General features: G+C 43.2%; 2 protein-coding genes, 1 long non-coding RNA gene and 1 other non-coding gene across 4 annotated transcripts in view; 2 read left to right on the forward strand and 2 right to left on the reverse strand.

The window, feature by feature from the left end:
* LOC136428964 (collagen and calcium-binding EGF domain-containing protein 1-like) overlaps positions 1-15,686 on the forward strand; it is a 62,114-nt gene that overhangs the window by 45,281 nt on the left and 1,147 nt on the right. Inside the window, exons 3-9 of the mRNA XM_066418811.1 lie at positions 10,071-10,123; positions 11,921-12,055; positions 12,706-12,834; positions 13,456-13,580; positions 14,283-14,564; positions 15,004-15,039; positions 15,155-15,190. Of these exons, the coding sequence (XP_066274908.1) occupies positions 10,071-10,123; positions 11,921-12,055; positions 12,706-12,834; positions 13,456-13,580; positions 14,283-14,564; positions 15,004-15,039; positions 15,155-15,190 (796 nt within the window). The remainder of the gene's footprint in view (positions 1-10,070; positions 10,124-11,920; positions 12,056-12,705; positions 12,835-13,455; positions 13,581-14,282; positions 14,565-15,003; positions 15,040-15,154; positions 15,191-15,686) is intronic.
* Positions 851-1,533, forward strand: LOC136428962 (uncharacterized). Its single transcript, XR_010754687.1, has 2 exons — positions 851-966; positions 1,171-1,533. It is a non-coding gene; the product is annotated as an uncharacterized lncRNA (long non-coding RNA).
* On the reverse strand, positions 1,539-4,311 carry LOC136428961 (uncharacterized). Its single transcript, XM_066418809.1, has 2 exons — positions 2,414-4,311; positions 1,539-2,217 (listed from the first exon to the last, which is right to left on the reverse strand). The coding sequence occupies exons 1-2, from the start codon at positions 4,247-4,249 to the stop codon at positions 2,149-2,151; spliced, it is 1,905 nt and encodes a 634-aa protein (XP_066274906.1). The 5' UTR covers positions 4,250-4,311; the 3' UTR covers positions 1,539-2,148.
* Positions 10,845-10,917, reverse strand: Trnav-cac (transfer RNA valine (anticodon CAC)). Its single transcript has one exon. It is a non-coding gene; the product is annotated as a tRNA-Val (tRNA).

The following is a 15,686-nucleotide window of genomic DNA, read 5'->3' on the forward strand; positions in this document are numbered from 1 at the left end:
GTGGCGAGTTCAAAATCAGAAATGAACTTCAAACACATGTTCCACATCACCTGCACGGCTTATAAAACGGTCTCTTTTTCTCCATGGTTCTGCTCAACAAAACTACAGCTTCTTTTATCCTCCCTGTCAACCAGCACGCACTTACACCTTGATGTCAACACAACAACATTTCACCATGACTTCACAGTTGAAAGACCGTGAAACGTCCCGGATGACCTTTGTACCATGTGCGACACCGCATGCAAACTCCCGAAATGCGCGGTGAACGTCCTTTGTTGTTCCATTGCAAGGCCAGGCATGTGCATTTCGAGCAGATTTTAAGGAAGACGCGTCCACTGTTGGCAGAAAAACAGTCATGTTTTTTTTTCACAGTGAAATTCCCCACATCCTCAACTATCATACCATGACAATAGCGTAAGTTGCTATCTTCACGGACGCACCAACAACCGCTGCAGCCAGGGGTGTGATTTAGGGGTGACTATCATAGGCAGTGGAGATGTCTGTTGCATGAATAAAATGATAGCATATTTCTTTAGTTGAGATTGTAAAATCTCTACTTGTACATCAGTTACTAAGAAACGTTATTCATTTGGTAGTATGCCTCGTTACGATCGTGCTATACCCATATCGGCACAATTGGTATCGTCTCCGAGGCTTAGACTTTTACATTTTCATAAAAGGTATTCCAGATATAGGGTAATTACTTAGTTGATATCGGTTCAAATGTATATTTCATACCGTGAATAATCATTATCATAAATAGTTGTGAAAGGATGAAAGAGAAAAATGGCAAGTAAATGAATAAATGAAGGTAAATAATAAAAACAAAATACCCAGTAATGGTATAGTCCGGCTACTTTTCCCGCCACGCTCACCTCGCAAAGATCGTGACAGAAATTTCACCTACATTGCGACACATGCACACGACGCACGACTTCTGCTATAAACAGAGCGTCTGATACGATGGTAAGTATATTTTCTGCTCACTTTAGAAAAAGATAGAAATACGAATGACCTTCTTGTGCTACTTCTAGATAAAAAAAAGTTGCCTACGTCTTTTCGACTGTGCCATCACTCTAAGAATTAGCTAACCTTTAAACGTTACATATATGTCCTAACAAGGTCATGTACTTGGTATTGTCACTCAAAAGCTATTAATTTGGTTTACAGAATCTCACGTTGGCGACGTTTCATTACACGGCCAGTGCCGCTAAGGTGATGGAATGTGAAGACCCCCCCGCAATGAAATTCAAAATGTACCATCGTCCAGGGGCGCCCTTTGCTGGCATCATGGCGTACGCCATTATGGACGACACATGGGTCGAGGTGGGCTGGGTGCCCGAGAAGAAGAAGGAGGAGGTGTTGAAGATGTGTGGCGGGAGGCCTGAGCGGCTGATCGTGACCCTGAAGGAGGCCTACGTGAAGCGCGGCTATTCCGTCATTAAAGTAGAGGCCGTTTTGGCAGAGGACTAGTTTACTCAATTAATCGCGTTTACCTAAAATAAAAAATTAACCAATTTTGTTATCTGACAAGTCGATTGTGGTTGTCATGTTTTTATATTGTAGCTAACATTTTGGCGTGACGATACAACAAAAAACAACCCATACATGGGCGTCAAATTAACCCATGTTAACAAAATAATAGCTATGGCTTAACAGACATTTGGAATGATCAAACGTAATTTACGGATATAATAATATAATGTAATGATGGATACACTCGCCCGTCAAGAAGAGGGGGCGTTGTGGCTTTTTACGTGAAAAACTCTCTAACAGCAAAACCATTACAGGACATGATAGTTCCCGAGGAGCTAGAGTGTTTATGGGTATCCATCTGACTAATATATCAGCTAATATCAATGCTTACTTGGCAACTAGGAATGAACTTGGTTGGGAAACACTGTCAGACAGAAGACACCTTCATAGATTATGTTTGTTCTATAAAATTGTAAATGGTCAAACCCGAAACTACCTGTCTCAACTAGCACCCACACCTATCCTCTCATCATGTTCATACGAATTGCGTAATAGGATGAACTTAAAACCTCTAAATTATTCAACAAATCGTTTTGCCAGGTCCTTTGTTCCGTACTCGACGCACCACTGGAACAACCTCGATTTGTCAACTCGCTCTTTAAACTTCGAATTCTAAATTGGAGAGCTGCTTGTTTCGTATTGTTGCAGCCATGTTGGGGCACGTCGCTGTCTGGACAGTGTCTGTAAACAAATTACAAGGGATATTCAGGTTATCTGTACACTCATAGAACACAACGAACACCATAACATATGAAAAAGACGACGAAATATTCAGTTGTACACCATTTTTTTCAGTCAAAACGTCATTTCTGCTAGCATGCTCCAACTCTTAAATCAGGTTGTGTCTAAATCACGTTGCCAAAGTGACGCTACCTACCACTGTAGGACTGGATGAGGCATCGGTCGGCTGCCGCTGGTTCTCCTTATCCCCTTCTTCATCATGTCGCTTCTTCTTAGATGCCTGCAGCTTTTCCTGTCTTTTTCGCTTTCTCGCTTCCATCTCTTCCAACTTCTTCTGCGCCTCAATTTTCCTCTCTTCCTTCTTTCGACTTTTTTCCATTTCTTTTTGACGTTTTTCTTCACGCTTCTGGGCGAGCTCAGCCTTTCGCTTCTCCTTGCGTTCTTCCTTCTCCTTCTTTTCCGCTTCTTTCTTTCTAATTTCATCCATTACTTCATTGTGTGTTAGAACTCTACCAATGAGCCGTTTGCGCGTATTGCGCGTAGAGGATTGTGGTGTTGAGATGGGCAGGAGCAGGTCCTGTAATGCTGGTGGAACAATGCGTTTAATCAGAGGGCTGTGAATTGGATGGCAAATAGTGCAGGGTGCATGGCAGACCTGACAGGACGCAGTAGAGCAGGAAGGCGTCTGTAGTGACGTAGAAGAGGAAGGCGCCTGTAGTGATGTGGAAGTGGAAGGCGTCTGTAGTGATGTGGAAGTGGAAGGCGTCTGTAGTGAGTCTAGGGACGTAGCAGCGGAAGACGGCACTTGTACAATCTCTTCTCCAGACTCTTTCGTTGACATCCTTACCCAGCGATCGTCGATGGCATCATCATTCAGAGGAAAGATTCCCGTTTTCTTGAACGAATTTTTGATAAGGGATGGAGATATTGTGGTATCATATACATTACTGAAAATCTTCGCAAAGTTCCTTTTCGTCACTTGGAAATGCGGATTGGCCGCTTGCATTACCTCAAGGGTTTGGGCCCATTTCGTCTTTAATGGTGAAAAAATGGCAACATCTAGCGGCTGCAAGAAATGGGTTGTGTGGGGTGGCAACCCAAGGATAATGATGTTGTTGCTGACAGCCGCCTCCAAGACCTTGAGTGTGAAGTGGCTGTAGTGCTGGTCAACAATTAGTACGACAGGACGATCCTTGTGTGCATGGTGAACAAACGACTGAGTGAACCACTTTTCAAATAGCACGTCGTCAACAAATCCCGACTCGGAATAGGCATAGATGGCATTTGCAGGTCCCCCCTCTGTGTAGGAGCCCCCGGGAAAACTCTTGTTGAATATGATCATTGGAGGGACTGTTTGACCTGCAGCGGACACACAGATGAGGGCGGACACGTGGTCCCGACTCCCTCCTCGTCGTGAAGGCGACCTTTTCGCCCAGCGTGGCACTATCACTTTCGATACTTTGGCGGATAGGTCAACCCCCGTTTCATCGGCGTTGTAAAGGACATGGGGATTTCTATCTTTAGCATTTGCTTCGGTCAAGACATCCTCCAAGAGCATGAAGTAATCAATCACAACCTTCTGGGTTGCGAACATGGCCCGCTCTTTATCTAGCTGGTCGGGTGACCGTAGGCTTAGGTCAGGATGTCGACGCCTGAATCCCCGCCACCATTTCTTTCCTGGCCCCGTCTCCTTGAACTTCGAACTTGAACCCCTTGCTTTTGCTTGTTTTATTTCGATTTGATGTGCTAACGCTTTAATCACTCTTACTGTCAGAGGGAATCCCCTGTCAGCCAAATATTTGGCGTATTCGCAAAGGGCTGTCTCTTCCTCCTCAGTAAGGACAGACGGCCTGCCCATGACTTCTCCAGAACGGCCGTTTAACCTATCGTTTAACGTCGATATTGGTATTCCATACGTCTTCGACAGTCCGTAGACAGTGACTTTATCCTGGCCAATTTTAGCGGCTGACAGGGCAGCCTCCATGTCGGTATATGAGTAACTGCGTTGTTTCTTTTTGGCCCCGGATGCCATCTAGTAACAATGAGATTAGAAATATTGATTGTAAACGACACAGCAGTGATTTATTTTTAGCCGCCCCCCCCCCCCCCACACACACCTCAAATGTCAAACAGAGAACACTCAATTTGTTTAATATCGTGTGTAATATGCAATGAAAAACGATGTCACCAACTCCAATCATATTGTTACATACTTATTAAACCAAAATTAGCGCTTGATTGTTTTAACCTTGTGGTGTTCGAATTCAATCCAGGCATTCGATTGTATATAAATTGATGCATAGCGTGTTTTGGAATCTTCACGTTCAACAATCGTATCTTTAGTTGTCAAAGTTCAACTTATATACACTAAAACGTCAAATAGATACCCCAGTAACATTTACTTACCGCGACTTCATGCGGATGAGCGCTAAACTGCAATCTGAAGCATGTGTGGTGAGGGAAGTGAGGGACGTGTTGGGTTGCGTTCGATGATCACATGACTTCGAATCACGTGACTGGTAAAGATGGCGGAGGAATGCCAGTGTACGCACGTTACGTGACATTAAGCCTAGATTATACCAAGTTCAAAGACACAGGCAGGACACAGGTGTGTTTCTTGACAAGTTTAATAAACGAGCTTCATACATGTGGTGGTATTCTTCCACATTCCGCATCTTAAACTAAATGATTTAACATTTTTGAAGGCCATGTTCTCGAGAAGTTCTCTCGTCAACCACCGAGAGTAGCGTCAAATTCATACAAATATTTCAATCGTTAGCTGTTTGAGCTATCAACCTCGACACACTTTTTGACCTTGTATTTTTTTTACACAGAGGCATAGTCCATAACTACCTATCATCATCATGTGCATGCACCCGTGCACAACATAGTAATAGTAAGATTTAAAAATATATCGGACTTAGGGTACTATCGGACTTCGGCACCCGCCCGTTACTAGTGACTATTATGTGCCGGGAATGTTTATCTATCGCACGCATTGGAAGGAAGTTCAACCATGATAAATGGTCGGCCGTTGCGAAAATTTGGAATCCCATGCTGTTGATTTTCGTGATTGAATCTGTAAGAAAATATATTTTCATGTCGTTCATGTTTTTGGGACGGACGCCGGGACGGGGTGAATTTTTTTTCTATCATAACATTTTCGTCCCGTTAGTAATGCAAATCGAATCGTGTTGAACACGAGGCAAAACACTAAAAACGTGGGTCTTGTGGAGTGTTTTGGAGCGGGAAAATGCCGGATATTAGCGGTGCCGAACAGTGTACATCGTCGCGCGCGGGTGACGCTCCGTCAAAACAAATCCGCTGGTGGTCTAGCGCGGCCACCGAAAATAGGCAGAAACACACAGGAGGACTTAGCACCTTCGTTTATGGTGGCAATTGTGAAAATCTTTTGTTACAAATTGTTCGAACATTGAAACATTTGGATAGATGGTTTGAAACTGTTCTAAATAAAGAGATTTTTGTGTAGTTACGTTCGAAATGTTTCCAACGTATGTGAAATAAGTTCAAACATGTTATAAGTTTCAATTCTAATTGTTTGAACACTTTAGAACTATTGTGACTTAGACATTCTTTTAATCAAAATAGTTCAAACATATTACAAATATTATATCAAAACCCTCTCGGTGACTTGGAATTGACTCAAATATGTTGTTTTTGGTCATTTCCTTCTTCTCCTGTCAAATCTTCATATGTATACTATGGAAAACTTCATTCTTCCCTGGGGTTGATCTTTTTTAATTCAATTTTGAACTGGGTTGATTATGCGCAAGAGGGTAATTTTCAGCGGATATTTTTCGACTGGTTTACATGGAAATGGCACGGAATATCCCATTCTTGCAAGGGGAGGATTCTTTAATTATTTCTTTCAATTTTGAGCTGGAATGATTATGAAAAAGTCCATTTGTTAGCAGAAGTGTATTTGTTAATCAATAAGTGGATATGGTTGTGGACTGGTCCATATTGTGTTGAGGTGCTACTGGAAGACTCAATTTTGGACTGGGTGATTCATTTTTTTAGTGCAAGTATTTTAGAATGGTCCATTGTTATTTTGGGAGAGTCTATTTTTTGCATGGCGAGGAGTATGGCTAAACATGCTGTATTTGCTAGCAAATGTTGCCTTTCTAGTTCCATTTCTTTTACTAGATGATAGACAATCTTCTTTGGTGAAAAAAATGTGATAACAAGCCCTCTATCAATATTTTCACCAGGCATTCAGTTATAGGTTGTATGTGATATGTTCGCGACTAGACTGGGACTACGTACAAATACAAATGTAACTGTTATTATAGTGATATGTTCATCGTTTATTCCATTTCTTTTACTAGATGATAAACAATCTTCTTTGGTGAAAAAATGTGATAACAAGCCCTCTATTGATATTTTCACCAGGCAGAGTTACGGGTTGTGTGTGATATGTTCGCGACTAGACTGGGACTGCGTGCGAGAACACAGTTTGGGTGGTCTCGCTATGTTAGGACATGTCGTTTATACTGGAAGGGGGGAAATACCGCATGTTGTGTGTGAAACATGGGAGGGAAGGTCAGAGACCAGAGTCAGGGGTCAGTAGGCGACATGTGTGGTGAGGAAACATGCTCGGTATTTGTTTGGTGGTCTCTGTTTGCCCATCAGAAACTGTTTTACGACGCGTAGACTGTCGTACGATTTTGATGCCGTAGAATTTTCAAGCAGGCAATGACAGAACCAACCGCCGACAAGAATCTAAGACAGCCTTTTCCGTAAGAAGATACGGCACATGTACGACACATGTACGACTATCCCAAGACTATCGTACGACGACCGTGCGACGATTGCGACCAACTCCCGACCTGCGCCCACGGCCATGACGACCTCCAGAGCGCGCTACCATCGTCTCACGACGTATCAAGAAAAGGAAGGATTCCTAGGAACTGGATGGGATCGTTTAGAGCATTGTTGTGCCTAGAGGTACATAGGGCAGCAAGTTTCCATTCTGTTTTAGTAGCAGGGGATATTTTACAGGGAGGGGTTGCTAGCCCTTCACCTTTAACGTGCATGAGGCACCTCCTCAAACACTTGACCGGCATTTTACGTCCCTTCCGAAAGACAAGTGCAGCCCCAACCGAGTTATCCAGAATTGAACCGGGGTCTCAAAGTTACCAACTTATTAGAACCAATTGAGCTATAGGTACATCCCTAACTGGATGGGGTAGGGAATAACAAAAAATACCAACGACTCGTGCCAAGACTGAAGCTGACGCCAAGGTTATCTAGTTTCAATAATCTTATACTATTTTGATTTGACACCGCAAGTGGGTCTCAGATACCCTCTTCTTGGCAGCGAGTTGGAAACAGAGCGAGACGGTATCGTAAAGTTGGAATTGGTTGCAGGAAGAGGCTTAACTTGCATGTCAACACACTGGGTATCGTTTACTCGAGGATAGTGGATGCAGTTAGTGACATTCTAGAGTTGACGAGGAACTTCGCAATTTACAGTGGGTTGGACTGTGAAGTGGTTGTCCAGTTTAAATACATTCTGAGGGGATTCAGCAACGGTATGGAGAGGATTTTCACCAGTTGGGCACTAAAGATAAGGAGACAGGGAGAGAGGGAGAAAGTAGGAAAGAAAGAAATCTTTCAAAGAAGGCAAGAAAAGAAAGTGAGAAAGAAAGAAATCTTTCAAAGAAGGAAATAAAAGAAAGACAGATATAGAGGAAGAAAAGAAGAAAGAGTATAGAGAAAGAAGAAACATACAGGGAGAGGAAGAGGAAAAGAGGAAATACGAAATATAGAGAAAGGGCGAGAGAGAGAGAAAGAAAGAAAACGAAAGAAAGAAAGAAAGAAAGAAGAAAGAAAGAAAGAAAAGGGCAGTAAAAAGAAAGAAAAAGAAAGATTTAATAGCAGGTTGTTCGAGTCATGGTTTTTTGTAGCTTATGTTACTTTCATTTGCTTTTTCTGAGAGAGAGAAAGAAAGAGAGAGAATTCGAAAGAGAAGGAAAAGAAAAATCTAGAAGACAACTGTAACATCCAGCGACGTCGACGGAAGACCCGGTGTCAGCGGACCGCCAGGCTGTCATCTGTGGCATGTCTGGGCTGCAGTCCAGCTCTGGCTGACAGACAGGAGGGTAAACGGGGAGCGATCCATCCACAGGAAACGTCCCCGGAGTGAGGAGTCAAACATTCCACTGTCTGATAGATGTTTCTAACACGCAACTTCGCTGGTTTACCTTTGCCACCCATCGGCACAGACTCAAAACGAAGGGATCCGACCGTCTCCAGTGTAATAGATGTACATGTATCTGTGTGTCTGTATGATGATCCTTGTGTGTCTTGTACAAACGGAGAACAGGGGTGCCTAAGCATTCGCACGAGTGTCAGTGAAGAGCGCACGAACTTAACGAAAAACGCACGAATGGCTATACAAAAATCAAACCGTATTCTAGGAAAAACGCACGAATCACGTTTTATCCAAACCGGCCAACCGAAGGGGGTAAAGTAAAGAAGAAGAAGAACTTTATTGCGCGACCATTGTAGCAGGTACAAAGTATGGCAACAACAGTAAACATAGAACAAGACATGAGTATGGAATAAAACTATTCACTACATCAAAATGAAGTAAAAAAGGTTAAGGCCCCATAGCCATTTTGAGGCCGTAGGGGCAGTGGGTGTTAAGGAGGTGATGATATTTATAAAAGAATAAGTCCCTTATGTTGACCATTTCTTGGGTTCGAATCTGCTAAGTATTGACTAGTGTATAAGAAGTTTTTCTATGAAATCATCGAATGAACTAATGGCCAAAGTGCTAGTTATTGTACCTCCCCGCTGTAGAGCAGTGATCACTCATGTAACCTAAACTTTCCCGCCTGCTCTGAAGCCGGTTTATGGGATGTTTACATACTTTCAAATTCTGTTTATTTCTTCTTTCGTTTCATGGTGGATTAGGCTGACTTTGAACTTCCATTTAACCCACGGAATATTGTTTCGTCTCAAAACAAACTTAGGATGAAGTTTAGAGTCAGCACTTGAACTTTGGGCACACTGCAACTGCTTGACATAGATGAGATCGTCTTGCGAAAAAGAACCCGGACAATTTTGAACCGTCTGTTTACGAAATAGGAGCGATGTCCGTGCGGCTGTGGGTGGATCTGTCAGCATGGCGATGTTGGCCTTGCCCCAGTTGTGTGTTTAAACGCCTGGCGACGACCCATGGACTCTGGAGTGGCGTCGAAATAGGTCACTACAAACTCAGGGCCTCTAAGTACACGGAGTGTGCAAGGCGAGGCAGGGTGACAAGTTGAATGATTGATGATGGTAACGTTAACAAGTAGGCTGATTTGTATTATCTAACACAGCAGCGCAGGGCTGTCTTTTTGGCTCATGATAAACTGGTAACAGCCTTACAGTTGAGCTCAGTTGCTAACTGGAAACCCCATGTTCAATCCTGGGCAGGACATTTCGGTTGGGACTGCACCCGTCTTTCGGAAGGGTCGCAAAATTTAATGTGGGTCCCGTGTTCGAGGAGGTGCCTCGAGCGACTCATTCCTGCAAAAATATCCCCTGCTATTGAAGCAGCAAGTAAATTCGATGCCCTGTGTGCCACTAAGCACTGCAAAGGCCTGAACGAACGAACACTTTGACAAGGAATGATAAACTGATTCAATATACAAGTATTTGTTGAACTGAACGATGTCAAAGTTACAATATTTGCTAAGTTGGCGAAGGGGCGCCTTCAAACGAATAAAGGTCTGTCACGTATACATTTTTAAGATCACAGTCTTCACAATTGTACTGCCATACGACCATCTCCAATGACGTCATGAAATGAATGCCACCGTTTTGTCATTTTCTTCCAGACGCAGATGCTGTCCCGGCTACCACTACGTGCTGGGACGCTGCGTGTCAGAAGGTAATACAAGTTAATGAACGAAAGAACGAACGAAAGAACGAAAGAAAGAACGAATGAATGAATGAATGACTTAATTGTCCATTTTTTTCCAAGTTCAGGTCTCAACAAAACATATTGAAAGCTAATAAATGCAAAGTAAATTAGCTAATATTAAAAAGAAATGCATTCAACTTCTCGCTTTTTAGGTAAAGCAACAATAAAGGACCAGACGTTTTGCAATGGGTGGTTTGTCTAGCTTCATAAGAGATGTTCCTGTCAATAAGAATGTTTCGCCATTGTCGAGTTTGTTTACAGTACTTACGTGGATAAAATAGGAGATACTGGTTTGCGCAATCACATATCCTAGAAGTGTATTTCTCTCTTTCCTTCATAAAGTATATTGTAGCATTTTTTATATAAAATGAAGACCTTTATTGCACAATTTTGCCACACCTGGCTAATTACAGGTAGCAACGAAACATGTTCAACAGATACAGTTAACAGATAAAACAATAACAATAATACTAATTAACATTAGATAAATTCAACTTCGCTTCGCTTGTCAGTTATAGTAGAGATAAAAGAATAGATATGTTTCTCGATGGAAGGTTTGTGTAGTTGCATTAGGAAAATGAATTTCATTCAATGAAATTACAGTGCCTAAGTGTAAGGAATAGGGAAATAGGTTTTGTATAAGCCTATTAAGTTCATTTCTCTCTTTGCAATGAGAAGCAAAAATCACTGTCACCGCCCGGGATCGAACCGGGGACCTTGCGCGTGTGAGGCGCACGTGATAACCACTACACTACGGTGGCTGTTGAGCCCAATGCAGACAACAGCTGCCTCAACCCTGCTGTAAATGCATAGTCATAGGATGGGAAACGATGCCATGAATGCACCGTGGTGTAGGCTGTTATTTCAGTCACGCACAGAGCGTCCCGCGGGAATTATCAAAACTAACCATTCAGAGTAATCAATACTGGCGCGCTGGAAACTACTAAATAAATCAATATCACAATATGGTTGGATTCACTGTTTCTTCTTTTAAAGAGCATTTCCCAAGACTAAGTCATATCACTGTCATCTTTTTTTTCTTTTTACTTTTTAATTACAGACCAGCACTTGATTTAGTTTGAAATCGATTTGGGGCGTTCTCGCAATTGACTTGAATAACAAAATGAAATTGATTTTTTCGTATCATGAACGGGGCCTTGTTTTTTTCCAGACTCGTGCAAACCTTTTATTATATATGATTAGATCGCATAGGGTGAAACAAAACAGGTGCTTTTTTTTATAGAAGACCATTCAGCAGTCGATGTGAAAATTATGCACATTTTGTTAATTGGACAGACTTACGTTTTACGAGCGTTCTTCACTTAGAATTGTCTTAATTTGCGAGGCTGAAGTACACGTTTCAGATCAGAGTTCACCCAAGCTGCCACAGTCAGCTCAAAACATTGCTGCTTAAAAGTTTAAGCTGTGATAATCTCTACACAGCGTCAGGCAGTCTTCCTAAGCACAGATAGTCTTCATACAGCCGTATAGATCAAAACAATAGAGGACTGACACATTGAAACGTATACGAAGGGGCGAGAAATGAAGAGCAAATGCAAAGCCTCACGGAAGAAAAATACAATCCGTATCGAATCCGGGGAAGGGCATCCTGGTTGAAGCTGCACTTGTCTTTCGGAAGTGACGTAAAACACATGGGGTCCCGTGATCAAGCCTCGAGCACGTTGAAAGGTACTACATCACTCAGATGGGTACCTACTGGCTGTACTTTAGATGAATATGAATATATCGCCCTCCTACCCACAGACATGGACGTGTGCGCGGACTCCCCCTGTGAGCAGCAGTGCACCAACAACTTTGGGCGTGTCCTCTGCACCTGTTACCCGGGTTACCAGCTGGACAAGCAGCGCTACCTGGCGGGAAAGAAACCGTACTGCATCGGTGAGCTCCAGTTCTAATCAATCTCCAAGCAGATGTTGGGGGGGGGGGATTGCTTAATCGTTACGATTTCCTTGCTGCCCTTTTCTGTGCGAAAGTACCTTTCTAACGATTTGTCACAGAATTTCAGAGACAGGACAGCTTGGAAAACGATTTAGCCGCCCGACATCTGCTTGGAAATAGCAGTTCTTATAAGTAACGTCATGGTGGGAACATGGTGGAAAGTATAGACGGTAATGCAGTGTCTTTGAACGGCATTTTTGTTAGTTTGGTTTCGCGGTTTTAGTTGCGTTAAGTTAACGCATAACGCTAAATCTTTTGGACCTGCGCCTAGGTGAATTTCCTTTGTAGAAGAGGCATGTAAACTCAGTGACAATTGCTTATCCCTCGTTGCCGAAAATGGCTGTCTGTGTTCTCGAAGGTCTAACAAGGCTTTGAGGGATCTCTGCATTTCCTTTGTAAAAGTGATATGTTAACTGAGTATTCAAAATCAATGTAGAATACATAAGAGTACTTTTCTTTGTCTCTCTCTAGTTATCTGACATACTGTATTTAGCTATTTCAGCGCAATAGCAAATCATTTTCATTGTCACTGCATTCTTTACTGTATACCATGACCTGATTTGTGAATTGTTGCTAACGTCACTTCTCAGATCTGAACGAGTGTGAGTTTGAGAGCGGCGGGTGCAGTCAGCTGTGTGTGAACACGGAGGGAAGTTATCGCTGTGCGTGCAAACAGGAGTACAGGCTCGGCAACGACAGCAAGACGTGCGTTCAAACAGGTAACTACATGAAAATATCATATCGGTCGATATCATATCGGGCGACTAACAAAGACGAAGGCACGATGTAAAAACTCAGTTTGCGGTTGAAGACGTGTAAAGCCCCTGTCACACATAGCCTCACGACCTTCTCCAGGCCGAGGTTGGGAGTTAGTCGCGAGCAAGGTCATCAGTGGTTGGGAGTTGGTCGGCGAGTTACTTACTAGTCTACAGTTTTCTGTACCAGCCGAAAAAATCTAATTCGGGAAAGGGAAACGAAAAGTTATCTTCTGCTTGGATACAATCAGAGGAGCACACTGAAGCTAGAATAGGATGGATTCCAGGCTACTCCCAACTCAGCACCGACATTGGTTGGGGAGTGGTCGGGAGCAAAGTCGTGGGAAGGTCCTGAGTGTGTAGCCTCCATAGCTGGCTCTCTGGGCCTTTTGCGGGGGCTTATAATACGCTTTTTGCTGACGACTTCTTTTTCTACTGGGTGGTTTGTGCATCCGACCTGAACCATAGGCCCGTACAACCCGGTACAAAAAGACGTACGTCATCAGAAAAAGGAGTATTATAAGACCCCCCCCCCCAAAAAAAAAAGATAGAGGCTACTGAATGTGTGAACAATCTTGTTTGCAGCTACCGTCCCGGAAACTCCCAGACCGGAAGTGCACCTGGAGCACATTCCAACCAAGGACAGGTGCACGGCCAGCTGCAACCAGGTGCAGATCGTGGAGGAGAAGATGACAAAACTAGAGAGGAAGGTAACAAAATTGGGTTTGTCGACGGAGATCAGTTTTAAAGACACAAGAAATTGCTGGGAATCTGCTAGCCTCTACCAGGCTCCGTCCTATCGTTGGGAAAATAGTAGAAATCAGCCGAGGTACTATGCTATAATCGATAATGGAGCTTTACTGTATAGCAGAGTACCTCGGCTGATTTCTACTATTTTCCCAACAATAGGACGGAGCCTGGTAGAGGCTAGGAATCTGCTAGATTCCAAATTTGATTCCATGACAAATATGACAAAGTAACGATTTCATACTTTGATGAAGCTTGAGTAACTTTTCTATTGAGTAACAATTTCGTGGTAAATTTTTAACATTTAGTGTTGAGAATCGACATTTTGTCAACCGAATCTCCTGTTGATATTTGTCAACTATAACATTAACCACATATCAAATGAACGTTGGGCAAGTTCTAAATCGATACGGCCGACAGTTTTTCTTTAGAGTTTGTATTTTCCATCATCCCTGTGCCTTTTTCTTCAAATACAACTGTCCATGTCCTCTTCTAACACGTACACGACGCCCAACCCAAATTCTGCATTATTGGTTGCCACTGTATAGTATATTTTTCATCTTAAGTTTTAATTTTGATTTTCCAGTGGTGATGCTGATATTAGCAAGTTTGCTAGTGTTCATCAGCACCGTTCTTTTTATGATTAACGACTTCTTTCCCAACAGTTTGACGTTTTCGCAACCACCTACAAGCCGCCGAAAACGTCTGCGCTAAAAGACGGCCCCGTCACCGCGCTGGAGCTGGCAGTACCTGCGCCGCCTGGCCCTGCTGGGCCCGTGGGACCTCGCGGGCCGCCCGGCCGAACCGGACCGGAAGGGCCCGTCGGTCCTCACGGGGACACGGGCCCCGCCGGCCCGCCCGGACCGAGAGGGCTTCCCGGTGTGCCCGGGCCGCCAGGACCCGCCGGACCGGTGGCGAAACCCAAACGGGGAAGGAGAGGTCCGATTGTACGTATTTTTCTTCTTTTCGAACCATTTGTTTAAGCCCTTGTCATACACATAGCTGACCATGGCTTCCAGACCTTCTCCAGACCATGGTTGGGAGCTACTCAGTGGTGAGCAAGGTTATTTGTTGTTGCGAGTCAGTCGGCGAGATCGCCTTTCAAAAGTCGTCTGCGCCAGCCGACTGTGAATTTTGAAAAATCAAAGTTTCGAAAGTCATACTCAGTCTGCTTGGATACTATCAGAGGAGCGAACTGGAGCTAGAATATGATGGATTCCAGGCTATTCCCTACCAATGTCAGTGTAGTCGTTGGAAGGTCCTGAATGTGAGACAGGGGCTTAAGAATGTTGTCTGTTGTATATGATTTGTGCTTTCCCATTCTTTCATTCAACATTACAAAACAGTACGCCATTGCCTAAATATCCACGTTTCTTCTTTCCGAAGGGTAAAACCGGCCCGCAGGGTAATCAGGGACAAAAGGTGAGGATAGAGGATTCACTTATGATGTCGTTGAGCTGATTTTATATGTCATCAATGAACTGTTGAACAAGCCTAGAGACTGAATTTTGAATTTTTTGAAAAATTTTCCTTCCAGGGTGAGAGAGGAGCACCAGGACCGAGGGGACTACCCGTACGTTTGTTAATCGTTTCATTCTTTATACTACATACTTTATATATGTTGCGAAACTGCCCGGGGAGATTACTAGTATGTGAAAGCTAGCCCCCTTAGGGTCGGCCAGAGGCCATACATTATGCAATTGCCAAAAAGGGAAAGTTTTTAGATATAGAACTGCTCACTTGTAAAACGGTTGAGTTGCCAGCGTTGGAGCACATGATAGTGTGCTATCTATTACAGGACTGTGATATTTCGTGTTATAAAGCGCAACGTTACTTTATATCAAGTTGTTTGTCCGGAGTGAATCTACTCTAGAGTCTAATTCTCCAAGAGTCTAAATCTTTCAATCAGAGTTATGAGGATGTTTGTGCAAACTTTTCATTTAATGCTTACCGACATGAAAATGGAGTTATAGTTTTTGGCGTCTGTGTGTGTTTCCTGATTTCGTAGTCAGCGTAACTCAAGGACCTCTTGATGGATTACGATATTTTGTATGTGAGGTACTTGATAT

This window comes from Branchiostoma lanceolatum, chromosome 2, assembly GCF_035083965.1.
Source record: "Branchiostoma lanceolatum isolate klBraLanc5 chromosome 2, klBraLanc5.hap2, whole genome shotgun sequence".
In the NCBI taxonomy this organism is placed as follows: domain Eukaryota; kingdom Metazoa; phylum Chordata; class Leptocardii; order Amphioxiformes; family Branchiostomatidae; genus Branchiostoma; species Branchiostoma lanceolatum.

Bases quoted from the DNA above. Each gene is read 5' to 3' on its own strand.
- LOC136428961 (XM_066418809.1), bottom strand. From the start codon at position 4,249: ATGGCATCCGGGGCCAAAAAGAAACAACGCAGTTACTCATATACCGAC. The intron at 2,218-2,413 runs GTAGGTAGCGTC...ATTTGTTTACAG, and splicing joins CCTCATCCAGTCCTACAGTG to ACACTGTCCAGACAGCGACG.